General features: G+C 37.8%; 1 protein-coding gene across 2 annotated transcripts in view; it reads left to right on the top strand.

Moving 5' to 3' along the window:
- Positions 1-27382, top strand: part of VAV3 (vav guanine nucleotide exchange factor 3) — a 156708-nt gene that overhangs the window by 6455 nt on the left and 122871 nt on the right. For both annotated transcript variants that reach the window (XM_032696978.1, XM_032696979.1), the window contains exon 2: positions 22302-22418. In XM_032696978.1, coding sequence (XP_032552869.1) covers positions 22302-22418 — 117 coding nt within the window. The remainder of the gene's footprint in view (positions 1-22301; positions 22419-27382) is intronic.

Here is a 27382-nt window from a genome sequence, read left to right as displayed (position 1 = left end):
TTTATCATACAGTTATTAAATGCAGCACACACATCTTGACAAGAATTGTCTCAAATGTCTCCTCCTGCACAAAATCTTAGTGTGCTGGCAGCTGTCTAAAGCGTTATTAGAAAAATATTCTTACTGGTTTCTCACAGAGGCTATAGTGTATGCGAGTGGTGGATAATTTAAGTTAGTGTCTGTGTATGGCATGCTGCTGCCGTGTCATGTGGGAGAAGCCAAATTATTTTCTGAACCTTGTCTGACAAAGGTGGGAGACCCATGATAGTGGCAAGTTGAAGGACTGCTTATGAAAAGAAACAAATAAATAAGGGTTCAAGGAAGGACAGATGCATATGTAAGAAATAGGAGGAAATAATCAAAAGAAACAAATATTAACTAGAGAGAATGGTCAGAAGAAGTTGGAAGCTGGATTGAAGAGGGTATCAGCAAGCAAGACACTTAACGCTTTTGAGTTTTATCCTCAGATACGTACAGAAAAGCAACCTTGGATGTGCTGTGTTATTCTTTAATATAACAGATAATGGCACTATGTTATCCTTCCTTAGGCCTGTGAGTTCAGGAGGTGATTTTCCAGGCTGCAGCACCAGTGGGTTAGCATAATATAGTGGTACAGTTTGTGCACTGGTGAGATAGAGGATCTTGGATTTCTCACATGCCTCTCTTTCTGCTCTCCTTTGAAGGTCAAAAGAGTTGATTAAATCATAGTTGTAAAGGAGGAAATACAGAGGGTAAGGAAAGAAAGGGCTGCAAGGTGAGAGAGAGGCGAGGCAGCTGCCAGGGGTGACGGGGATGATCCTGCAGGGAGCGTGGTGGTGCATCCATCCTGGCCATGCCAACAGGGGCCTGGCACCTCCTGGCCCTGGCATAGCTGAGCCTGGGCTTCACTGGTGTGGGTGTTGGGGAGGAGGGTAACTGGGAGCAGCAGCTGGCAGGCTGGTGGGAGGCATGGGCAGGAGGGACTTTCAGAACACAGTTTGATATTGGTAAAATACAGGCAGGCAGGGAAGGAGACCCTTCTGCTGAAGTAACATTTGCTCCCTGACCAGCAGCTGACCCGTGCAGGAATAGGACAAGTGCCTGTGGGTGCAAAGGAAACCTGCTGGAGTGTGCTCCCCTCCATATGCCTTCCACGAGTCACTGCCTCTTGCAGGCAGGGAAGTACTGGCTCGTGCCTCGTGTACAGAGGAATATGTATTGTTTTATTAGATCACTGACAGTTTTACCTTCTTTAAGTTTTACTTGATATAGAGGTGTCAGTTTTTGAACTCGTTCCCTCAATGCTCAAACTGTATCTATAGTTCTTTAAAAATCAGATTGAACAAAAACTCCCATCGCAAACCTTTGATTTTTTTTGTTTGTTCTCCTTTCTGCTGCTCTGAAGCAGCGTTGCAGTACTTCCATGTCATTCCATAATACTTCATAGCAATGTTCTCTACTACCTTACATTGTATTATTTCAGTATTTCAAAAACTCTTTTTCACAAAAAAGTACAAATTGATGTGTACTTTGTCAAATTGGCTATTAATTTTTTTCCCCTGCACTTTCCAATGTACTTGGCATTATCGGGAGCTACCTTTTCTTTCCTCTTATTTTGCTTTGACAAGCCATATTTAAGATTTGAGGCATTGTGAATTACCAGCTGTTTGCTAAGACTTATGATGTGTAAAATGAAATCTGAACTGACATCTTTATAGTAAGGTTTTGAATTTTTATATGTAGGAGAAAGATGTTCCCTCAAAGCTCATTGAATGCTATTGGCTTCAGTTCACTACATTGTCAAGTGAGAACATTATCTTTTGGAAAAATATCAGTCAATGACCCTTTCTTTCATCCTGTATTAAACAACAATAGTGAATGTCTTGGTAACATGAAACACTGAAGGACTCAGTAGGATATTTGTTTCTTTGTATATTCAGAACATGAAACATTAGTCTCAAATTTCATAATATAGTGCTATTGTAGCAATTTGTATAAAAGCCACTCATGTACTATTTAAAGTGTTCTTGCAGACCTATGAGTATTGTTCAGCTGTTTTTACAATCCCAAATATTTTGGGCCTCTAAATTGCCTTTACTTTCAATCAGAATTTTATTTTATAGTTGGTTAGTAGGTATTCAGTTCATCTCTCAGTACCCATTTTTTCACTATTCTATCCTTCTAAAAATCACTTGAAACTTATTTTAAATTATGCAGAGAATACAGTATGATTGCCTTGCAGAAGCAAACAAAATGTGTATATATATATATATATATATGACATTGTTGCTGTAATAAAATATTTTCGGGAAAAAACCAGCAACAAAACCTCAGCCATCAAAGCAAAGCATTTTTAAAGCACATTTTTAACTGCTAATGCTTAGCAGGACAAAATGATTTGTATTTCCAAAATCCTTAGATATGCCCTTTAATCCTTAATACCATCAATTTTACCTATTTCTTTCTGAGTTATATAAGCGTATGTGCTGTACAGTCTGCAGTTAGGGTACTTTTTATCCTTGCTTGTTCCTTCATTCGTACTATTTCTACATGGAAAGCAGCCTTAGAATCAACTCAAACAATGATTAGAGCTTGGCCCCTAAAAATTCTAATTATCAAAGCAACCTCACTTCACTGTTGGGTGGGAAATTTGATACATTAAAAAATGAATGTGTTATTTTGCCTGCCCACACTAAACTAATAGTGTAATAACCACAGCATCCTCACGGCTTGTGTAATTCCTTATGTCTTCCTTGCATGTTAGCAGTCAAGATTTAAATTATGCTTGCATGCTCCAGTGATTGACTTCAGATTCTCATCAACTACTGTCTCATGTAGCTGTGTTGCCTTATATCAACTGATTGAAGGCCATGAGGGCCATGGTATTTTTTCCTCTGAATCCTTCAGAATCTATAAGTGAGTATGTCTGATTCCAGCACAGAGATAGTTAAAGGTAGATGGAGGACCACACCTTCCCTGCACTAATGTCCCCACAGATTTTGGGTGTCTGTGGATGGAGATATGGTGATGACATAGTCCCACCATGTGAATTGTAACTCGAGGTGAACACTCATTAATCCTACTTATCTCTGTAGAATTTAGATCAGGCTTTGAATTTCTTTTTCCTGGAAAATAAGTAGAGTGTAGGAAACACCAGAGAGAACGTTCAAACTATTGATGTTGCCTGCAGCATCTTTTATTCTCAAAAAAGATTAAGACTCCCTGAAGTGCCCTTGCAGGCTGCTGCCTTTGGGCTTACGGTCAGTTGATTTCTGGTTGGTTGAAAAGGGATTTCTACCAAGGTTTTAAAACCTAACTTATGTTGAGGTGTGTGTTTTGAAAACTTCTTAATGCTACTTTGCAGCTCAAGTTTTGCATTTCACAGCAGTACCAGTTTTGCTGTTTCACTTTCTCTTACTGATTGACCCTCCATGTGCACAAAGTGCTGCAGGATTTCAGGTTGTATTGCATAGCTTTCTGAATTGGCAAGTGCTTATTTTTAACTGTTGTTGAGAATTCCTGCTGAGCTTTGATTTCCCACCCTCCTTTTACTTTTTTTTTTTTTGTGGATCTCGCCTAGGGTTTTGAATGCTTGATATGAAATAGTTTTTGTGCGATACCTAGAGGGCTTGTTTGAGATGTGTGTGTTCTCTTAGGGCTGTTCAGTTCTAGGGGATTTTGAGAGCATTTTTATATTAAAATCTTCAGTGGTCTTTAGCAGGTGTTTATTGTCCTGAGGTTTTATGTCTTCAACAGGATTAACTTGAGCTATTTTGTTTTGAGTTCTGCCTGTCCTGATCTTCTTTTTATCTGTCTCAAAGAAGTGTTTTGCCTTGATGTTAATCACTACAAGGAGTCATGAGAAAGTTATTCAGGGTCTGCTGTTCATTCATTTTGCATTTGTGGCTGGCAGCACTGACTATGGTGATGCATCTTCTCTGTGGGTTATGCTGAGGCCACTGGTTTCACTGTAAGTCTGCAGAACAGATGGCAGTCTTTGTAAAAGCTGAGGTTTGACTTCGCATTTGTTGTTCTCAGTGATGCCTTCAAGCAGTGTTGTTGGTTAGAAGGACTGTGCCCCAGAAAGTGCTGATAGCTACTGTCACTGTACTGTTGCAGGTTTTATGAAGCTTTAAGGAAGTGATGCCTGTAATCCTATTGGAATGTCTCTGTAGTTGTATCTGAGGCCTATAGTTTTCCCTTTCTGCTGAAGACCCTGGTAAACTGATCAGCTGAGATGAAAGGCTTTGCTGACTGGGATGGGTATGATTTGCATGTGAATGTGGACTTGGTGATGGGAGAGGGTGCAGATGTGGGAATGGCAGAGCCATGCTGGGTACAGGGTGGGCAGCTGCTTGTGAGAAGCTCCTGAGCAGCAGACTGGAGCATATTTCAAATTTGTGTGTCTTCCTAGCTATAATTGCTCAGATTCATAGACCCCTGGGGAATCTGATTAATTTAAACTGTATGCATTCTCTTTTCTGAGAATGTAGGTTTTTGTAGCTTGTAAGCCCCATAGCGCATCACATTATTTCAAGAGCACAAGCTCTAGCAATATTACTGTAATGTGGATTATTCTCTAGTGTTAAAAATACCTGCTATGAAGTAAAAAAAAAAAAAAAAAAAAAAAAGATTTTTTAAAAGAGATTGTGAGTTATTTGCCATGACCAATGGGAGAAACATAAGAAAGCTAATTAAAAAACTCCTGAAACAAGAGAGAGAATGTGTTTTGTAACATTCTCTTAGCACACCTCACTAGGAATAGGCCTGAGGAGTAAATTCTTAAATCTGTAGTATTACAGTGGTTGTGAGTTCATGTGATCTCTGATTAGCAGTGAAGAAAGGTTGAGATGGTCTTTTTGGGGGCAGAATTGGTGTTTTGGTGGAATTTCTCTGTGTAGGTTTTCTGACTGTAGTTGTCATATTAATTAAAGACTTGATCTTTCTAGCTCAGAACTCATGTCTCTTTCCATGCAATGGGAGGGCAAGCATGGGGAATGGCTTTCTAAGTCTTAAAAATGTTTTTCCAAATTTGTGGCTCAACATGCAGGACCACAATTATATTTTGCTAAATTCTTTAGGTTCGGGAATAACTCCTAAATGATGTATCTTTTAATTCCAGTGAGGAACAGTGATTTCATCTAATGTGTCTAATCTAAAATTTGTGGTTAAGCAGTTCAACAGGAAAATTAGTCTTCAAAATGTTTTGCACCAATGCCATTCTTGGGAGATGTTCTTAAAACTATTTGGAAAAGAAATGTGGTAGTATTTAGCTTTTCCTAGTTAGTGCTGAATAGCTTTAGAGTTTGGCCTCAAAATCCAGTGTTTCAATAAAGTCATGTTAAAGTTTAATGAACTTAAAATGCCTTTCATCTTGATTTGAAAGAGCAGCAGAATTTGAAATGTGAGGATTTCTGCTGGATATTTCATTTTCCTGACAGGTCTGCTAGTGACAACCTTTTTTCAATTTTCCCTTGAAAATGTGTTTCTCGCACTTCTCTACCTTGACTCAGGTGGCTTGATCTTCTCTATCAGAAACTCAGACTGCTCTGTGACTAATAAGAAATACTGCTCTGACAGGTCTGGGCTATTTTTTAAATTATTTTTTCTCCTTGTCTATAATTCTCACCCATTTCGACTCATCTCTGTTCTGCAACTTGTGCTCTGTCCTCTCAAACTGGACTGTATTACTTTCACCTTCTACATTTGCCTTCCCCCTCCCACTTGTATTTCCTTCTCTTGCCAGTGCATCTGTTTCCTCTTTCACTTCTTTCCTGATCCTCTTTCTTCCTTCCAACTGTTTGCCCTGCCCTGTTGACTTCATCCCTCTACAGATTCTCTGAAATATGCTTCCTACATGGATAAGAGCTCATCTCCTCCGGAAGCTGTTTCCTGCATAAAGGAGAGTGTTGGGCAGGAAGGCTCCAGTGGAAGTTACATTTTGAGGACCAGAGAACACAGAGGTTTCAAGGGATCAGACAGCTCTTGACCGATCCATTACATGTTGGGCTGTTTTAAGCTGCTTTTCAGTGACTACGTTTTGTAAATGGTGATTGTTTTTGCTTTTACCCATTACTTTAAAAACTTCTGCCTCCTTCCCGTTGCAGTCAGGGGTTTGCAGCATATGTGAGGGTGTCCCCAGAATTGTTTTGCTTCTTTGCTCCAGATGGACTGGGCAGAGAACTCTGGTGGGGAGTGATGAGGATAAAAGGTGGTGCTGGAAGTTTGCAGGGTGAATCAGACTGGAAACTTGTTCTTTTCAAAAGCAGCATCACTTCAATCCTGTCCTTGCCACCAGCCTCTGGAGGTTTGTGCCTCCACGGCAATGCTTAAGCAATATTATTCAGGGGCTGTGTCCTCAGGGAGCAGGTGGAGATGGGAATGGTAGTTATTTTTAACCACTTTTCAGATTGATTATCAGTGTTGCTTGCAAGGCAGAAATAGGCCAGTCCTACTAGCCAGCATGCCCATCCTGCAGCTCCCTCATGTTGGGCATCAAACTCCATGTTTTCTTTCTTCCTCCAGTTAGCTCCACTCACTCTTTTACTTCAGTGTTGGATCTTTCCTAACTTGAGAATAATTTTCCCCATGTACCCCTTCAGAATTGAAATAGCTGCTGTGAAGGAAGTGGCTTTTTATTAGTTTTCTATCATGAAGGTTTTCATTGTGAAGTCTAGTCTGCTCTTTTATGCTTCCTTCACTTTATTCACTGTTTATAGTTGTGAGAGTGATTTTTAACTAGGGAAAGTCCTTTAAAATTTTTCTTCTACTTTTAGTCATATTCTTTTCCAACTATTATCACGTCTCTCTATTCACTTATTGACAGTTAGTATCCCAAGGGGAAAGTAAGCTGGAGATCTTGAATGGCTACAGATTTATTGGAAGGACACAGGATGACCAAATAGTTTGTGGGTTTCTTTTTAATTTGTTTTTTTTGGTCAATGTAAAAAAAATATTTTGGTTATGTCTACTCCCTTGGTAGTAATGATAACACACTGATGGTTGCTTTAGGGTGACTAAAACCTTCTTTGGAGTAGAAGTCTTCAACAATTAGAAGGAACAAATAAATGAATGGCAGATGTTTCCTTCCCCCCCCCCCCAGCTGGCTTTGAAATAACCATTTTTATTTTTTTTTAAACTTGAAGTTTTCAAAACAGGAGTCATTGACAAAAAGAAGTGATTTCCATACTGTTGTGTTAGGAGGTTCTTGAATTTCCTATGCATGTTCTTCAGTGTCCTCTATTCTGTTCAAGAAATTACCACATTTAGCAGACAGTAACTTGTCTTGTTTTGACAGACATGGAGATGGGACAGTTTAATTTTTGCTACCTCTCTGCTGCTGTCAAAAAAATTAATCAGGAATACCCTTGAGTGGCAAGGCATAGTGGTATTAAAAAGGCAATGTCATTTGAGCCGGAGGATCTAAGACTTATTTTCTACTCCAGCTCTCTGATGACATTGCAGGATTGACCTCAAATATATTATTTTCAGTCTACTTTTTAGTAGCAGTCGTGCTAATGGACTTCCCTTTAAAATATGCTTTGAACGTATCTCAGAGGTTTTAAAAGTTTAAAATCTATTGAGGTTGAAACTGTTTCCTGCTGGTTAGATCTACTGATTTACAAAAGCAAAGTAAAAACTTTTGTTATGTTTATCACTTATTCCTTATGTAGGCTGATAAGTATTACCCCTAATATCCAGTTGATGGTTTTGCTTGTTTTTTACTTAAAATATAAATTCTGTGTTGAGAAGTTGCATCTCTTAGCTCTGGTGTTGCTGTCATAGGTGGATAGAATGCGGGCAGTTTATTGGCCCCCTGCCATCCTTAGGGAGTAGTTTTCTCTGTGAATTACAGAGATCAGACTTCTACAAACTATAGTTTATGTTGCTTACTGATGGCAGTGTGTGCACTTAACAGGCTTTAGCAGATGTCTGGATAACTTGTGTCTCAAGTCAGAACTACTGCCCCTTTCTGCCCTGAGGAGACTTTTGAAACCGGTGGGAAAACTTGAGCAGAGTGGCTGTGGGAGAGTTTGCTGAGAATTTGTATGGAGATGCTCCACTCCTGATGGGGTGGCCTTTTGCTGGTAGCAGATCTGCACACAGGTTTTGGTGGACCTGTGAGTCACCTTCCGAGGCTCAGTCACTTTGGTCAGCCGTGGGTGGCACAGCTGTTTGCAGCCACGGAACAATGAGTCACAAACTCGTGAGTTTCCAGTCCTTGGTAAAGAAAATACCCCCCGTAGCTGCTCTTGTGTTTTCATTTAGAAATAAGAGAGCAGTGCAAGAGATAAATAATTAGTCTGACTGGGTCAAGTACTTATTGTATAATGACTTCTTTCTTTTTAGGAACACATATTGAGAAGTAGCATATTATTGTCACAAATAGAAAAATGCTAGTTCCTGAAAAAAGCAAACAGGATCTGAATACAAATATTTCCTGAATAATGGAGCCAGAAAAGTAGTTGCAAGGGTCTATTCTAATTGTTTTGCCCAATTACTCTCCTGTCCTTGTTTCACATAACCTCACTTATTCTGATCCATTAAAAGACCATTGCTCAATAATTTTTCTGTCTAGTTTTCACATTCTATTATCATCTTTCAACAAATCAAACAAGTCTGTCTTTTGCTACAGGCACTCCATGCTGCTATTCTGCTTATCTGACTGAAAGCCAAGAATCAACCTTGCAGTATTGTTGTGTCCATTTGTCTGAAAATCCCTATTGTTACTTCTGTGCTGAGAACCATCTCCACAGAAGGGCAGAGGAAGATCTGTCATTGTTATTCCAATTACAAATTGCATATATATCGATTTTGTTATTCTTTCTAATCTCCACCTGCTTTGTTGTCTCAATAAGCTATTATGTCTTTTAGAAGATAGTAACTAATCCAGGATCATATTGTGTTTCATTTAGATTTTGTTTTATTTGGCTGAATAGTCTATGGAACAAAACAATACTTAACAAAAGCAGATATAAAACTAGGCTTTCTAGACAGAATTTGGGCTTCTTAGATATTCTTATAGCTTAGCTCCCATGTTTTCATTCAATATGTTATTTAAAAAACACCTAAGGACTCATTTGTGTTAAAGTGATGTTCTGTTAGGCAATTAGTAAGCTGATGCCTGTTCAGAGGTCTGGAAATATGTTATAGCAGCTGCTTGTATTGCTTTTGAATGTGTTCTTTTGTATAATAGGTTTAAAAAAATATTTGCCTACAACTCGCAGGCAGATGCTTTTACTGTCCCTATGTTAGGTTGTTGTGTTTTCCTTTATGTATGCATCAGTGCTAAAACCAGTAATGGGTTACTGCTCATGTAGAAATTTTTAGCCATGACAAGAGTGACTGTTGATTTTTATGTAGATTCGTGCAAATAGCCATTGTCTTGCTATGATTTTGGAGTGCCATTTTAAACTTAATGTTGTTGATGATCCTACATTTAAGGCAATAGGGATGTATTTGTAAAACCAAGTTAAATTCTGTGTCATGCTATCATACGCTGCTGCGAAATAGCTAAGTATTTGATTTGTTCTGCATGTATGACCACCTTACATTTTAATAGGATTAATTTTATGAATAAAACACGTAGGATCCAGCTCTCTTCACTAAGTTCAGAAGACTAGCAGAGCACTGCATGAGGACTTCCTAAGATAACAGTTCTCAGGTCCTCTTGGTAGAATATTTCTGGCACTCATGTGTATATTATTTGTGAATTTAAAAGACATGAAAATATAAGCATGAAACTAACAGTAATAAATTACACAGCCCTTCTTTCAGGGTTGAGGAATACCTTTTACAGGTGTGTTTAAGAGTGCTTCAAGAAATTTGCTTTTCATGAGGTCACCAATATATATATATATATATAGTGTTTTCCTAAAGTCATTCAGCTGTAAGTCAGTAGCTTAAAGACTGAGATGAGTTCTTTACTTTGAATTGATCCTTAACACAGTTCATCACCTATGGACACTTGGAATAACGTGCCCAAACTCAAAGCACATTGTACTCTCATCATTGGAATTATTATTTTGGTAGAATGTTTTGTAGTTCTTTTCCCAAGGTGGTCGTGTAGCAAGAGAGTGAAAATATCTGGTGGCAAGACAGTTGTACTTGACAAGGTATAGGAGGCAGAGTTCCCCGGGTGGTTATTGAAGGGGGGCTCTTGTGTGTGACATCTCATTCTGCCCCCTGCTCTGAACAGCTGCTGCTGGGCTTCATCAGCACCCTCGATTTCTGTAGTCTATATTGCAGGAACTGCCAATATACAGTAAAAAGAAAGCATCTGCTGGTCTGCTGGTTGCCTTTTACACTGATGAAGGATTTAATTATTATGGGAACTGAGACAGTGCACTGGAGGCTGTGTGGAGGTGTTAAACTTGCTCTGCATCTTGGGCTTCATGCTGCTCTCTTGTTGAAAAGGCAGCTTTTGTGTGTGCTTTTTGTAGGGTCTCCCATGTTAAAAGACCAGGTCTCTTAACAATTATGTTGAGTTCTTTACTAAACCTGCCTTCATGCTGATTATAATGAGCTGTTTGAAACAGCCATCTATGTTATGGTAACTGAAGAATAATTTTCTTAATTGAATTGTAGAAAAATATGATATTAGTATCTTAAGACTCAGCACGTGGTATGGTTCAGTAATGCAGACTTCTCACTGGTACCCACATACTCAGTTTAAAACCCTGATTGTACTGCATCAAATTACTCAGCAGACTGAGTCCAGATAATGCTAAATTATACTCTGCTGCTCAGCTTTCAAAGTATTTGGTTTATTCAGAATTTGATTGTTTTAGGCTGTCTAATAAATACTGACAGTTGCTCTAGGATTCTAATTTTTTTTTTCTTCTTTTCATAAATATCCTTCATTCTTATGAGACTGTGCTCATGATTGTTTTACTTTGTGAGATGGCAAATGGATATCCTTTGAAATAGTTTTGGACTGTTCCTTGGTGTACTTCATCAGTAACTGTTAGGCAGGTTATCAGTATGATTTAGCTGTGGCATGAAATGGGCCACATATAGAGGTGACAGTTGAATTTCCATGAGCATTCACTCACTTGCCTCTGCTGAGATGATCACAGCTGTTAATTCATACTAGTGCAAGTAGATATTTATGCAATTTTGACACATCTCTCACACAAATTTGGGCTGCCTTCAGTGATGCGTTTCATTTTGGCAGACAGCTTGGGGTGAGTGAATGCAGCCTTTTAGACAGCAAGTGCCTATGATGGTGTACAAGTGAAATGCTTTTGTGTCAGGTTAACCTTTCACTGTTTGCCAGCCTTCTTAAGGGAGGAAACCTCCTGCAGCTTCACAAAGAGTCATCTGATTTTAAGTTAGTGTTGTAAATTAAGGTTGCTGATGGTAGATTTGTTTTCAAACTTATCAATTCTTGCATTATACTAATACTTCACTTTGAATTCCTTTATTATATATCACTGAAGAAATGAAGGGCAGTTTGCCTAACACTGGCTGAATTTTGGAGTGACATGGTAGAAAACAGTTGTGTGTAAAAAGATGTTAGTCTCTGCAGGTTTAGAGTTGTATTTTAACTGTCTTAGAATTTTTGGAAGATGAGAACTCTTCTTGTATCCTGTTTATCACAGGAATTGCAGTTGTAGATCAAACCACTGTTTCAATTACTTCAGTATCTCATCATCATCATCTGGACCAGACTCCTCAGAACAGAAACCCTGTAGATAACTGTGGAGGATGTAGCACCCCAGGATATCTTTACTTCCAATCCTGCAAATTTACTGATGAGTTTGTTTTCGATTCATGGCTGTTTCCACTGGTTTGTGATTTGGGTTTCTGGACTTATCTGTTCTACTTACTTGACTTGCAATCCTTGAAGTATTCCCTGAATATATTGGAAACCCCTGTCCTTGCCACGGGGAGCATGGTCTAATAAACTGCAAACCTTAAATGACACACCAGCAAAAATAGAACAGTGGATTTTTCAAATAGGTAACTAGAGGACAGTTGTATTCACATTGGCAATTTGTAGAGAGCTGTACTTAGATCCTTCAAGTCTTGCTAGGAATTTATTCTCTGATGATAAGAGTTTGGAAAAGAATACACATACACAATTCCAGAAAATATTTGAAGTGTTTAATGAGTCATGTATGTTGACACTAGTGAATGTTAATAAGAATACAGTTCCTTTCTGTTGGAAATTGTAGACCTAGGACATGATCTGTGATCTGCTGATAAGAAATGGAAGAGCACAGGCGTTATATGGGTTCAGCTTTAATAGATAGTGACTAACCCTGTGAAGGTCATCAACCTCCCTACTTGTGTTGACTTTCCATGCAAGAGTCAGTGTTGACAGCTTTTGAGACTTTTAAAGTGCTTAGAAAAGAACAAGTTAGTATATGCAAACTTAAAAAATGATTTTAAAGCCACACTGCAGGTATTTGTAAAAGGAATTATATAGCTGAAGTCTGGGTCTGGCTTGCAGAGCCTGTGTCCGGGGTACTAGAGCCACAATTTGTTCACAGAGGAGATCTAGTTCAAATGGTGAATTCGGTGCTGCTTACTTTTAGGTGTGGGATAGAAATAGGGAAAGGGATTGTGTTTCTGTAATGGAGCTGGAGTCAAGTGTGGATCCTTCAGGTGAATTGTGTGCCTTTAGTCTGTGTGACAGCCTCTTGTCACACCTTCATAGGGCTCCTTACACCCCAAAATTAATTTTCTTTGCACAGGTATAGGGAAAATAAGAGGTCTTGTCATGTTATTACAGACTTTCTAAAAACCAAGCATGGACATGAATAAAAGATACTAAGATACAATGGAAGCAGTTTGTCAGTGTGCCAAGCTACTGATATGGAACAGATGCTTTGGATGTTCTCTTTAGCACAGATGTGAAGATTTGTTTCATACTGTAGCTGTAAGGTTTTTCATGCTTTCAGTGTGGATATAATTTTTTTTCTCTGATTATAAAAACACTGAGTGCTAATTTGTTTGAGGCTTTCTATCCCTTTTTCTTTCAAATGTATCAGCAAGGCTGTAGACCTTAGGGTCCCCCCCTGCCCTGAATAAGTTTAAATACTTAAGGTAGGTATGACTTTTGAGGTTTCTGAGGTTGCAGTTAAGTTGAAATGTTAGTGATTAGGAAGCCTAAGTTGGGACCAATGTCAATACATCCAAGTAGAAAATCAGTGTCCTTTAGAGTTCTGCTTCCTACAGAAGGCAGCTTTACATATCAAAATTGTAAATACACCTTACAGCACAGGGACCACTGTCTTTAAATGACAGTTTTATAAATAGTTTTGTCTGGAGCATTTTAACACCAAAATTTTAACACATTTATTTTCCCTTGTTTGGCTTTTATTTCATGTTTCCCATAATTTAATCGATAGTGACTCAAGTCTCCTTTTATATTAGCATTCTTTCCTCCTTGATCTTTCTCTCTGTTGTCTATTTTGATTTTCTTTTTAAACTTTTGTTTCAGTGTGTGTCTGTCCCTTTCCTGTTCCTTTTTCCTGTGGTCATCTTTTCATTTCCTTGTTGCTGTCTTCCTCCTATTCATATTCTCCTCAGGACTATTTTCCATGTTCCCTTTGTCTTCCTTCTTTTTGCATTTGTTTGTAAGACACCGAGATCTTCAGTGAAAGACCTTTTAGGGATGTAACTTCAGGATATAAGACAGGTAAGACTAATTATTTGAAAAGATAACTAAATACAGGAACCCCCTAGGTAATCTCTGTGTGCTTTGTATGTTTAATACTGTGTTACAATTGCTGTTCTTTTTGACGAATACTGCAGAATAGATTTAGGTAAATCTTGCTAGTGGAGAACAAAGGGCTACTCTAAAAATTACCCTTTGCAAACAGATGCTGTCCTGAACTCCCCCACCCATGCCTCTTGCCAATTACACTTACATAATTCCAGTAGTTGAGGTTTTATGGCCCAAATATTCCCATCTGTTTAGTGACTGTGTGCTTTCCTGAATCTCTCCTAGTTTTCATCTTGCAATAGTAAAGGAGAAAGGGTTTCTTGTGTTTTCAGGCAGCCCAGTGATTCCTGTTCTGATGCAGGTGATAGCCATAGAAGGTGTTTGGTCAATGTGTTTCTGTGACCACTGAGAAGAAGTTGCCACTTTCATGGCTTGTTGGAGTATTTAAGGGACACAGAGAATTTAAATGCTTCTTCACCCTTGCTTGCTCAGCCACTGTTATAGTGCCATCATAGCCAAGGAGAGAGCTGGGAATGCAAAACAAGTCCTAAAGTTCTTTTTTCCTGCCCTCTATTCACTCCATATCAGTACTAATAAAAGCTGAGCATCCCTTATGCTTCCTCAGCTTTTTTCAAGTTTCAATTTCCATTTTCTTTCTTTGAAGCACAGAGAAGAGCAAATGTACATAAACAAAACTTCATACTCAAGCCAAAATGTAATAGACACAATTGAATAGTAGTCAGGAATTTTAAGAAGAGCTTTGCTATGAATATTTAATTACTACATTAACTGAGCAAATAAAGAACATACTATTAATATTCATACAGTGTTAGCAGTGGTTCAAAGGAATTTAATATGTTTTATAGTTCATACAGCATTTTATGTATTGTGTAGGCCTTCAAAGAATGCACACATCTAGAAAGGTAATAACACTTCAGATCTCCTTAGCTATTCCTTAGACCTGTGAATTAAGAAGTGTCTGTTGTTCTGTACGCAGCACATTTCTTAGTAAAATTCTTCACAGTATTGTAATGGTATCAGTCTTGAATGCTTTGTTACCCAAAAGTGGTTCTTAAGCAACTATACAAAGAGCTAAGGTATGGGCTGTAAACTGGTGAGATACTGATAATGAGCCTGCTTCTTCCAGGACTCAGTGTGCTGTCTCCTCCATATTTATTAGTGTACCTGCTTTGTAATTTTTTGTAGAGCTAAATGTAGGAGGTATTTAACATTTGACTTCTTTGCTTCTGCTTAGAGCTTTAAAAATATTGATCATCTGAATGATCGAGATGGTGTTTGCAGAACAAGAGACCAAATGCAGAACCTAAAACTGAATTCCTTTGCTGTGGGTGATGTGTTTTTCCTGTGTGCATTGGTTTATTTTTTAAATGTAATTTGCAAATTAATAGGTTTTATCTAAGAGTGAAAAAAAAAAGAATAATGCTGACTTGGGGTGTTGTGGCACTTAAATTAAAAAAAAAAAATCTCTGGAGACAGCCTGGTAGCTTTCATTTGCTTACTGAAAATAGGAGCACTCATCTTCTCATGTTGACTTGGTCTTTAAGTTCCTTGTGGCCCTTTTGCCTGCACTCTGTAAGACTCTGGATTTAAAGAAAAGACTCTAAGAAAAGCTGCATGCATATGAAAAAGAAAAATGTTACAAATGCCATTCCTGACTCTGATATTGCTCTTTTCCCTCTTATGAAAAGACATTAATAGATGTTGAATTAAGACTTCATCAGGGGGTCCATACTTCATTCACTTAGAAATCCTTGCAACTATTTTTTACTGCATATAGTGATAATTAGTCCTTTTGGCAGAGCAGAACTAATCTAATGTACTTTGGCTGCTGAAATCTGTGAAGAAGCCAGGTATGATTTGTGTTAACCCTGAATGTGCAATTCTGTCAGTACCACAGTGGGCCTTTGTCTGATTACCTAGTAATCTGGTGTTAATGAACACACAGCTCAAAAAAAAAAAAAGTGTCATCTAGTAGAGGTATAAGGTGCTCCTGTTTTGGTAACCCTGCTTTTGGGATTGTTCTGTCAAGGATGGCGTGTGCTGGGGAACGGTCCAACCTGGCTCACAGAAAGGAGCCCTTGATATATGAGCAGCTGTATCTCTAAGTACCTAATTTTCCCCTGTTATTGGATGTGTTTGAAGGAATTTTGAGGAAGCTAAACATTTCCTGTAGGAGATGATGAAACCCTTGGGTCTGTATCTCTAGTTACTGTTGCTTTCTCCTTTATGTAGGTTCAAGGTACAATTTTGGTCTTGCTGCTGTACAGTTTTACTGTGGTCACAGTATCTTCAGTTGCTGACTAGAGGTGATGGCGCTGCTTGGTCGCAGTAGCAAGTTCTAGGATCTTTCTCAAATTTGGACTTAGCAGGATTCAAACAGCACTTGTGTGGAATTTATATTGCTCCTATCAGCACAGTTATTGCAACAAATACTAAAACAAGTGAGAAAAGAAAATCTGCAACCCTCAGGGCATTAATCAATTTCTTTGAAAGAAATTTTTCACAGGTAAGTTCTTCTGTTTCGGTGCTTTCTTTCACTGAAACAACTTGCACATATGAATCTTGGTGACAGAATGTAGAAAACCAATTCTTCCAGTTAAATCCATTATGGCAATTTTCACATTTCTCCTCATGCTCAACAGGTATAAGTCCATTATTTTCCTTTTTGCATACATTCTGAGGAACAGGGTGGAAGTCAAACTGAGAGATTCCCAGCTAATCTGTTCTCATCAGCATCCAAAAAACAGACAGGAAAGGTCAGGAGCTCATGTTTTGCAGTAAGCACTGAGGGTGTAGAAAAGAGCATTTAAGTGTTATGGCAGTGATCTGTTCTATTCTTCTACCTTTTATCCTTGTATAATTCTGCTTTTCTGAGACCACAAATTACCAATAGAAAAACCTCCCATATTCACAAACCTGTATGTGGCTCCTTGTGAGCAAAATCAGTATTTTACAAATTAAAAAAAGAAAGCGATTGTACCGTCTGAGAAGTGCAAATTGAAGCCAAATTTGCTCATCTCATTATTTCCTATTTATATACTGGTTTCGAATGTCTGGCCTTTCCTCAGCTATTTTTGCCATAAAATGCTGCTGTTATGTAAAATGCTATCACTTTTTGGTTTTGCCTCTAAGGCTCTTTAAAGACTTAGGCACAGGCAAATAGCTGCAGCAGTGTAGTTTATAAAGTGGTGCCATTTAGAGGAGGAAGAGGAGGGGAAGATTTCTTGACTTTCTGTCATTGACATGCCTTGTCTCTTCCACAGGAACTAAAGTGGATTTAGTCGACAATGGGCTACGTAGAGTCCTTTTTCCTTTGTTTTTACTCTTTCATCACATTGTGATGGTGACTAGGAGCAACTGGCCTCAGTTCTCCTGCAGTTAATGGGAGGCTCCTGAAGTCTCTGTGGGGTTGGGAACACAACATGCCAAAAAACAGTGCAGTGATGAAGGCATGGGTATTCAGTGTCAGCAAAAGTGAATCACACTTGGAAAAAACACCTTCCCTGACACTGAGTGATGGTGATCCATTTTGGTTTTAATACCCCTTATACCCTAGCACCTGTTTAGACTTAGATCACTCAGGCTTTAGTATGTTCTCTGGTTTGTCCTAAATGCTGTATGACTGTCTGATCCAGATACAAATATAAGGGAACTGCCAGCTTCCCAAACTTGTGACTAAATAACCACACTTGTGACTCAATTGCCACAATAAAAAGGAGGTAGAAGTTGAAATGAATGCAAATAGCCTTTTTTTTACCACTCTTGGTAATTAAAAAAAAAGTGAGTTAGAACTCTGTCTTTCCTGAATACTTGTCATTTCTTGGCCTTTCAGTTTTCACTCGCCTGACTGGTGTTACTATGTTGGAATTTCATATAAATGTCTCATGGCACAATTTAATCATCAGAGCTCTTTGTACTGGTCTCTGAACGCCTGTAGAAGTGCTTTTAGTACAAAGGATACATCTAGATAGTGAATATTATGGTCTGCAACAAACAGACCTGTATTCCATTGAAGTACTTCAGTGCTAAAATACATTTTCTGAGAAATACCACTTAGATTATATGAATAGAGGCTATATGACTTTTATATTTTCTTTTTTTTATTTTTGCATTTTATCTTTCACTTTATTAGAGGTCTGGTTAGAGAAATCTGTCTTCCCTGTGGGCAGTCAGAGCCCTGCCTGTGCTTTTAGTGTCTAATTAGTCATTTCTATTCTGTACCCTTTGTAAAATATTTCTATGCATTTCTGTCAGCACACAACCATGTCCTGTGTGGAAAAAACCTCAAATAAATGTTTCTTTTGTGTGAAGTGGCAAATATTATGGTAGAAAACAGCATGCTTTTTCTGTGGAACTTGGTATAATTTGATTTGCTTGCTCTCTTGTGCTTAAAGTTCAGACAAATAGAGCCCCAATTATATAAACCATACCTTCTTTTTTTAGGTGGTAGACATTTTTTTTTCCAAACTTGCTTTTCATTTCAATAAGTGTTCAGTTAGTGCCTCTTAAAAAAATTAAATTCAGTGCAGAATGGAGCAGAGGCCACTAAAACTCTAATCTATTCCATAAAAACACAGTGGTTTATCACAGGACTTATGCCATTTCAGCAGCCCTGACAATGACAATGTTATGGGTTTGTAGTAGTATGCCTTATGCTGTGAAACATTAGGATGATTTAGAAATATCTTGATAATTTATAGATGTTAATATTGAAAATTGTTCTCAGGATCCTGAACCCCAATCAAAGGATGGGTATGGGTTGTGATTTCTGTCCCTCTGTGTGCTAGATGTGCTCTCCTCTCACGGTTGTGCCTGCAGATGAGTGAGGGAGAAGTTATGTTTTCCAATGGTGTTAACATTTTTGGACTGATGGCTTATACTGCCCTACTGCAATATTTTTACTGATCTGTGTATTAAGAATTCTGGACTGCTGTCTCCTGATATAGCCCTGCAATTAAAAAAAGGGAGGCAGAATGAAAAAAGGCATCATGAACTTTTCCAAGGGAATGTTTTTGTTATGTTATTTTTTTTTTTAACAAAGAGAGACCAGTTCTTGTACTGAAAGACAATGTTTCCTGTGGAGAAAACTTTGAGAGATCAGACCAAGTGAGAGATACTTAGCACTCCTTGCATCTCTGAGAACTGGGTACCCAACTGCTCTAATGATCCCTTGTGGTTTGCTGAGGGATAATGTTTTCCTTTGAAAAAGAAACACAATAATGCAGTAGGTTTCCAAATATCCCGAGGACTGTACTTACTAATGAGAGACTGAAGACTGATGGTGCCTTTTTCTTATTGCCAGCGAGGAGAGTTGTCTTTTATAGAACTTCCTAGATTTTAGCAGTATGCTCTTTTTTAATTTGGAGGTTTCTCTTACTAATTTGTACTACTTCATACAGTAACCACAGCGATAAAAATCTTTGTTTTCAATGAGGAAAATTGTTTCTTTAGATGATTGCATTATGAAGTTTTGGAAATATTTCTGAAAGTTTTCTGGATAATATAATCAAATAACTTTTCCAAAACATGAGTAGCTTATAATGAAGGGTTTTTTTAAAGAGTTTTTTTTCTCATACATTTTTTATTGAAAAATGAATTAATTTAAATATTAGCATGTTTTTGGTTTTAGTAGTCTCACAGTTTTATCCTTGTAGCTGCTGTAGTTAGCTCGATAGTTAGTAATAAGGCTTTCATTTTCATTTTACAAGAGAAAACTGATGGATACTGAATCATTCAACTAAAACTCACTAAGCGGTCTTTGAACTCTCATGGTTTAGACTGTTATGTCAAGATGCCTATTCTGCTAAAGGCACTGGTTGGCACACACTCATTGATGATATGGTCCCTTCTCAAGTGCAGGCAGATTTGACAAATGCTTACTCTTTGGTTTCTAGAGTCCTCAAGACATGTAATATAACTGCTGTGTTGTCATTCATATGGTTATTGAAGATTAGATTATAATTATATCAAACCTGTTTAATGTAATGGTACAGGTTAACGTAATGAATTAATATTTAAAAAAAAGTGGGGGACAACAGGGGACAACAGTCTTCTTTGGTCTCTCTGTTAGAATATTCGAAATAATTTAATTTGTTACTTACAGTGTAGGTACTTTAGCATTTCCTTTAAAGCATGTGGCTTGTAATTTCTTGTAATATGGTTTCCAATTGACTCACATATAATTCATAGTAACGATAATTTAAACAAAAGGCCAATTTCACAAAACTGCCTCTGAATTTGAAGAAATTTGAGGAAACTAATAAATGTTGTTGAAAATTGCTGCCATCTTTATCTTTCATTGTAGGAGTCCTCTGTTAAGAATAGTTGGAGACATTTTGCAGAAGGGAAAGGGCACTTTGTGCATAACTGCTTATCCATTAAACGGTTCTTTTAGCTCTATGGAGAAGCTAAGTGTAACTCACTAAAATGCTCTCTAGTGAATCTAGGTCAGATTTTAGACCCATGACAGCTCCTGTCTCTCCCTTAACTTCTTGCTCTCTTTAGAGGTAAACAACTTAATGCAGCTCTAAGCTTTCTGTGCAGTGGCAGATGTCAGCACTAACTAATCTAAACTCAAAACTTTGGCTTTAAAAAGGTAGCTGAGTTTTCCAAGTGAGGATCACATCTGTCAGTGGTTTTGAGAATTTTGATGTAAGAAAATAGATGGGTGTTCCAAATTTTAATCAGTATTGTGCATTGGACAAACATAGTGGCCACTGATAGCTTTTAAGACAAATAATAAAAAGCCTGGGGAAAGCAAACAGGAAACAGTAATGACTTTGTATGTGCCACCTTGTTTTTAGAGCTGCAGAGTCCCAAACCAGTTCCTCTTCTGGTTCCTTCTGCCACTCTCATGGTGGAAGAAGCATGTATGTTGTACATGTCTTGGCCTTCTAACCTTGCAATTTTGGCGTCAAAATTATAATATTTGCAAAACCAGATAAGCTTCCATATTGACTGAGCAAGCTAGACTAATTTTTAAAGTTTCACTAGGCATAAAAGCAGTCTGGCATAAATGCTGCATTCTCCTTCAGCAGCCCAGTATGTAGCCCAGCAGTGGCTGTCCCATGTGAGCTGGGAGGCACAGCCTGAGGAGGCTGTTTGGAGTGGGAGAAAATATGGAGGCTACAGCTCCACCTGGTACATCTGGGACCCCTTACACTTGATGTGCCAGTTACCAGTCACAGGTGTCTTCCTGGGAGCTTTGATTTGCACAGGGACTGCTTTTGTGATGCTTTGCAGTGAGTTTGTTGGCTGTTGTCCTGATGTCCACAACCATCTGCAAGAGCTGTCTAGCTTCTGTTGGTGAATCAGTGCTTTCATTTGTGTAACCTTGCTGTAAATCTGGTCTCTCACGTGCTCTGTTTTTAATATGTCTGTCTAGATAGTTCTGTGTAAGACATGAAGTAGGGCTCCCTGTTGATGCTTTGTTGTCTCATGCTAAAGGTAAAGCAGTGACATGTTTTGTCTGAGTCAGCAGTTTGGGTATTTATTACGTGGCACTCATGAAGGGTATGGCTGTGACACTCAGTATTAATATCAGAAATACTGCTTTAATCAAAACATTGAGTTGGAACAGATAGCAGTTCTATAATCCATTGTAATTTTAAGTGATCCTCATGAATCCCCTATAACATGGAGAACTCTAGGAACTCAATTTTGAGTTGCTGTATCACTTCTTTTAAAATGCATATTCAAAGCACAGTGCTGGGTCATTTGAAATACCATTGCTTATAAATTTTGTATTTGCTTTTGAACTGTGGATCATAAAACTCTACAACAGCATCTTCATGGTACTGATGTCCTCATAAGTTGCTAGTACCTTAGAGTGCTAATCATTACCAAGAATAGACATTGCCCTTTTTAGCTCTTCCTCTTAAGTTATGGCAATGCTGTTGACAGCTACTACCTTTTGTTCTGGTAAGGTCTTTAAAATGAAATAGTCTACAGGAAAATGCAATAAAAGCCTTTTAAGGAGAGCACCGTGGCAGAATCTTTATTCTTTTCCAGACTCAGATGATCATTGATGCATGTGGATTCAGTACAGAAATCAAGGTGGTCTGAGTATCTTAAATCTCTACTAGATAAATTGTAAATGACTTCACAACTGCAGATTTCATCTGCTCCTGTGCTCCAGGTGGAGAATTGGTATCCATAATGTCTTTAGTGTGTTAAAACAGGGCACATGTGTTCATTAAACATTCAAACTAGACTTTTAACAGCTGAAAACACTTGGTTTATACATGAAGAATAGCTTTCATATATTGATATAATTTTATTCAGGTAAATTGTTTTGTTCTATGCTGTCTGTGGGGAACTGAAAAGTATGTCTGTTTTTAGATTAATACATATCTGGTAGCATATTGCCATGTTTCTTTGTTTATGTAAAATGAGAGAAAATAGTTTCTGTTCTCAAAGTGTCTACTCAGAATTTGGTTAACACTTCTGAGTCTGAAGGGAACTTCTATGGCTGAATTAGAACCAGTGGAAGATCACAGCATAGTGTAAGTACTGACTTACAAGTAATTGTATCACTGAATTATATAATGTGTTTGCGACCAATGTGAGCAAATAAGTTGCTAATAGACACATTTGACACTTAGTATTTTTATTTTCTTTCTCCTAGTTTCTTTGCTTGAAGAATATAAGGACTTTTCTTTCTGCATGTTGTGAAATATTTGGAATGAAGAAAAGCGAACTTTTTGAAGCATTTGATCTGTTTGACGTGAGAGATTTTGGAAAGGTAAGGATCCTTTGAATTATATCCTGAGTAACACCTGTGTGCTGCTTGAGTATAGTAGACTTGTATGGCAGCTGTGGTGTAGGAGCTGTGACTAATGAATGAGCAATCATTACTGAAAAAGCGGTGGGGAAGAATTAAGAAAGCAGAAAAATGAGGTTTATATTGCAGGGGCTAATAAAGGGCAGAGAAAAATCCCTGGTAGGAAAGTTCTGAGGCTGTGAAAAGCAAAGATAAATTAATGGAAAAGAAATGGTTTGAAAGATGCTGAATTAAAGGTAAAGGAAATGCAAGAAGATGGCAAAGGCAAACTGTAGGCGAGTGCCATCTGGTGAAATCGCTTTGGCATAAATAGTGTGGATTTGGAAACCCTGGGCCTGACAATTGTAAGACCACATGACACACAATGTGCTTCTTCAGTCTCAGATGCTTGACATTCACCCAGGTATTTGCCCCTGTAAACTTTTTCTTTGACAATTAGTTGGTTTTTTTTTTTTTTTTTTTTTCTAACCTGCTGTAAAGCTCAGACACATCTGTGGTAGGTTAATGTGGCTGTTCTAATTTACACAGTATATTTACAGTATAATCTGTAAGTTTGTGATTAGTTATTCTGTATGTAAAAGCTTTTTCCTGTCTGTTGCTCACAGCCTCCTACATATCTATTTGATCTGTCATTGCCAACATGTGTTTAGTTCAACTTCAGTTTCTTCTTTTGACTCATAGGGTATCATTACCCCAATTTCACAGGAAAAAGTCTAAAAATTACCTGAAGTAGCACTAAAAAGTTATTTATTCAAATTTAGTATATTTGAAGCATTATTGCTTTTTTTTTAAGAGATCTTAAATTTACCACCTAATTTTTATGTATTGCTTTTGTTATAAGTAGGCATAGAGGTAAAGATGGTGTAAGAATGCAAGCGTGAATCAGGGCTGCAATATGATTGTTTTAAATGGCTCAGCGATTACCATTAACTAAAATACTGAATTATTTTTCTGAATCTTTTGTCTGGTTTTAAGTCCTTTGAGCATAAAATTAAGTGACCTGGTAATTCCACTTGTTCTTTAGTTTTGCTGAACAGATTTCGTTCTCACAAATCATATTTAAGATAAAGCTTTTGGTAAAATGTGGTCCTTTTATAAAAATTTAGCTTATTAAAAATGAGATTTTGTTTGATTGTGCAAGTTCAGAAGAATAAAAATTAGGTTTTTTTTTTTTGCTCTAGCAATGTCTTATTTAGGGTGTTTAAGTCAGGTATCTTAATGCTCAAATCTTTGCTATCTATGCCTAATGCACAAAATTTTTAAAATATTGTATGTTCTAATTGGCTGCTGAGAGTTTCACATTTTGTGCCACATAAAGATATCCTGCTTTTAATATAGTCTAGTTTTGAAGAAATAATAAAATATTATTGTTACATCAGTGAATACCCCGTAAACAAGTTCTGAATTAAGACTGAATTTAACTCAAAAAAGTGTTTCTGGTACTCTTTAATTGTAATTTTAACAGAATTTATTTTGGATTATAAGTATAATAATTGGGTTTAAAAAAATACTGTATTCTATCCACTTACTTAGTATTTAATGTCTCTTCACAAAGTCAATTTGGATGTAGAGACATGGTCTGTTTTTGGTTTTTACTGTTTGTTGCCATAATACAGCAGAAATAATTGTTCCTGGCACTGGTTTTCCAGTTTTAGTGATTTAATGTCTACAAGCAATGGTTTCTCTAGTCTAGGTCACCTCTCTTGGAAAGCTACCAGGTAAAAATGCAGTGACAAATTTGAGAGACGCTGCTGTGTGGGATTCTTTAGCGAGACAAACTGTGTGTGTGGGAACAGCTGCCTGTGCAGAGGTGGAGATGCTGAGTTGAACAAGCCTGTGCAATCCTGCAATAGGAGCCATGCTTTGGGTGCCTTGTGGCTGTGCTCTTCAGCCCTTTCCATTGGGTGCTTGTGTGGAAACTCGCCACATACAACTTGAGGTCGGAATATGCTGTATTTAGATGGGCTGAGCTGTGTGTTTTACCAGCCTGTGCAAATGAGCATGTGTAGGCAACTTCTGAGCTGGTGAGCTTGAGGCTACTTGGGAAAGTGGAAGGGGAAATGACAACCGTGTTTAAATTAATAAAATTGCGTTAATAAAATGTATGCTAAGTTATTTGTGTGCCTTTAAGTGTGCTGTTTATACAGTTAGTGGAGAATATCTGTAAGTGTCTCATGGGATTTCAATTGCACGTCTGATAATGTACTTATTACTTAGGAAATTCTGATTCTTAGTAACAGTAGTGAGAATAAGAAAGTGTATCTTTTTCAAGTTGTTCTTTGCTTTTCAACTTTCCCCTTCATTATATTTTCCTGTGAATAACAACTCCAGGATAGTTGTACATCTCCAGCTTCCTCGAACAGAAGTTGTATCTATGCAAAAGGCCAAAAAAACAGTGCTGCAGATTCTTCCTGCTACTGCAACCATGTCATTCTGCCATTTCCAAAAGAATTAGTTGAACTGCTCTCCCTAAAGGTGTACAAAATACAAATGATCTTAAAATGATTACAGGTGAAAACAAAAAGGGGAAAATATGTTTTAGAACATGATTTAGAATCACTCTTTTCTAAACTGATGCCCAAATAAGTGATGGAGTGATTGTGTGCAATTTCTACTGCCTCTGACACATTTAAGCATAGTGGAAGCTGTCTTGAGATGTCAGAAGCTGGCAAGTACTTATTAGTGGTGAGAGTTAAATAAACTATGGCTGGGATGACTCCGTAAACCCTATCTCTTACTTTTCAATGCTTCAATTGAATTTATGAAGCAATTGTTTTTCAATTTGTCATCTTAAGATGGAATGTTCTGTTTCATATGACAGATTCCAATGACTATTTAAGCATGCTAGTGGAGGGAACAAGAGAAATGTGTCAACTGTAAATGAATGTGCCTTCAAGGAAATAAGATTGAAGGGAAAAATGAGATACCTGGTGAAGGCAACTGTATTTTTTTGTAAATATTCTGATAGTTTTCAACTCTTTAAAGAAAATGGCAGAAAAACCCAGAGTGTGGTGGAAGTAGCAGCTGTATACTGCCAATAGAGTCATAAAACTTAACAGCCTTGTGAAACACAGGTTACAAAATGTTTGTAATGGTGAAACTTGCATTTAATAGTTAGAGGTAAAGGAGCTGTTTCCAGATGCTTTGGCATAACATATGAAAATTTGACGTGAACTTTGTGCTCCAGTTTGCAGAGACACTTTGATCTCTCAATGATTAGAGAAAAAGCAGGGTGTATGTGGAGTGGATGGGAATCAGAGGAGAAGCTCTGTAAATAGCAACATGTAAATAGCTACAGAATAGGTTAAGAAATGAAAGCAGGTAACCTCATGAGTATGTTTAATGTGTACATTCTGTATGAATATTGATATCAGCTGTTACAAGGTAAGGACTTTCTGTTTCAAGTACAATAGCACAGATTTTTCTTCTTTTCAGACTATGCTTGAAAAAAGAGGGGCTTCATTACATAGAAACAGGAACGTTCTTAAATCATGCTCTTTAAAACTATATATAAGTTGATTTTCCTGGAGATCTGCAGTATTCACCCAATCCCACTCACCTTTCTGTCAGTAAATTTCATTGTTGCTGCGTTGAGTTCCTGACAGAGCATGAAATGCCCTCCCACGCACTCAGGGTGCCAGACAGTGTTTTCATTATGAATTCCACGCTGGAGAGTCATTTTTCACTACCTCAGGGTTGTCAGGTTCTTCCTTTCTTACCTGTGTGCCAGAATAAGCAAATAATGTTGGTACTTGTTCTTTGGGCTCTGTGAGCCCTGCATGCTCCTGGAACAACAGTCTTTGCTGCTTAGCGCACCACAACAAATTGTTGCTATCCCTATTCTCTGAAGGAAGCTTGCAACTAATGTGTTGCAGAAATTGGAATCTGAGGGTTAGTTCTCATGTCTGTTATGGCAATAGATGCTCCCTGGTCTCAGAGAGCTGGATTTGGGGTCCTGTGGGGAGTTCAGATGGTGTTCAGTTATTGTAAGAAAAAAACCTTTGTGTGCTCTGCTTTTAAGTATTCTAAAGAATGTGTAACTGAGCATGGAGTGTTTTTATGATATAGCTGATCTAATATGAACATAGCAGTAGACCCTCCTAGTAGGGATCCTGTGATAGATGTCTTGAAATAATGTACAGTATTCAATTGTGATTTTAAAAAGACAAACAAGGAGATCAAACATCAACTGCCACCAATGAAATAAGTATCTAATTGTTTAAAAGCACATAACATAATGTGTAGTGTAGCTAACTCTCTGGTGACACTTAAAAGGCTAGTTTATGTAAAAGCAGGCAACTGCTGTGAAAATACTGAGTGCATATACTCAGGTCATATAGTTTGTGATCATTTTAGTCACACTCTTACTGCAAAGGAAATCCAGGCTATGATGCAGGAGAAAGTCATGCTGAAGTAGAGAATACTGGTGTGTTAGTATTCCCTCAGGTTTAACAGATTCCAGGAAGATTGGGCAGATGTGCAAGAGATACTCCAAAATCAACACAACAAAAAGCAACTGTTACTATAAAAAGTTATATACCCTTCCAGGAGGAGAGAGGAGGAAAAATCTTCAATAAAACTGAAACAGTTGAGATTATCCACAAATCTTTCGTGTTTTATTCACTGAATTTATTCAGTGAGATAATAGAGCAAAATATAATCACTTTTCACTAATAAAGTCATATTAAAACTGCAGAACATGTGATAGTGAAATTGTTCATGACCAAAGAAGGGTAGGCAACATGGTTTTTTTGTTTGTTTGGCCTCCATCTTTTGCAAAACCTGGAGGCTTCCAAAGAGGAAAAGCACAACAATTTTCTGTTAGTACAGCAGAGAGATGACAGGAGTTGGGGGGAGAGGAGAAGTTGAAGCACAATCTATGTAATTTGTACCATGCTCTCTCATGCTTGCACTACATCTAATTT

The sequence above is a fragment of the Chiroxiphia lanceolata genome, chromosome 9 (genome assembly GCF_009829145.1).
Source record: "Chiroxiphia lanceolata isolate bChiLan1 chromosome 9, bChiLan1.pri, whole genome shotgun sequence".
NCBI classification, from domain to species: domain Eukaryota; kingdom Metazoa; phylum Chordata; class Aves; order Passeriformes; family Pipridae; genus Chiroxiphia; species Chiroxiphia lanceolata.
The sequence above is the reverse complement of the archived record's forward strand: the minus strand, read 5'-3'. Positions and strand labels throughout refer to the sequence as shown.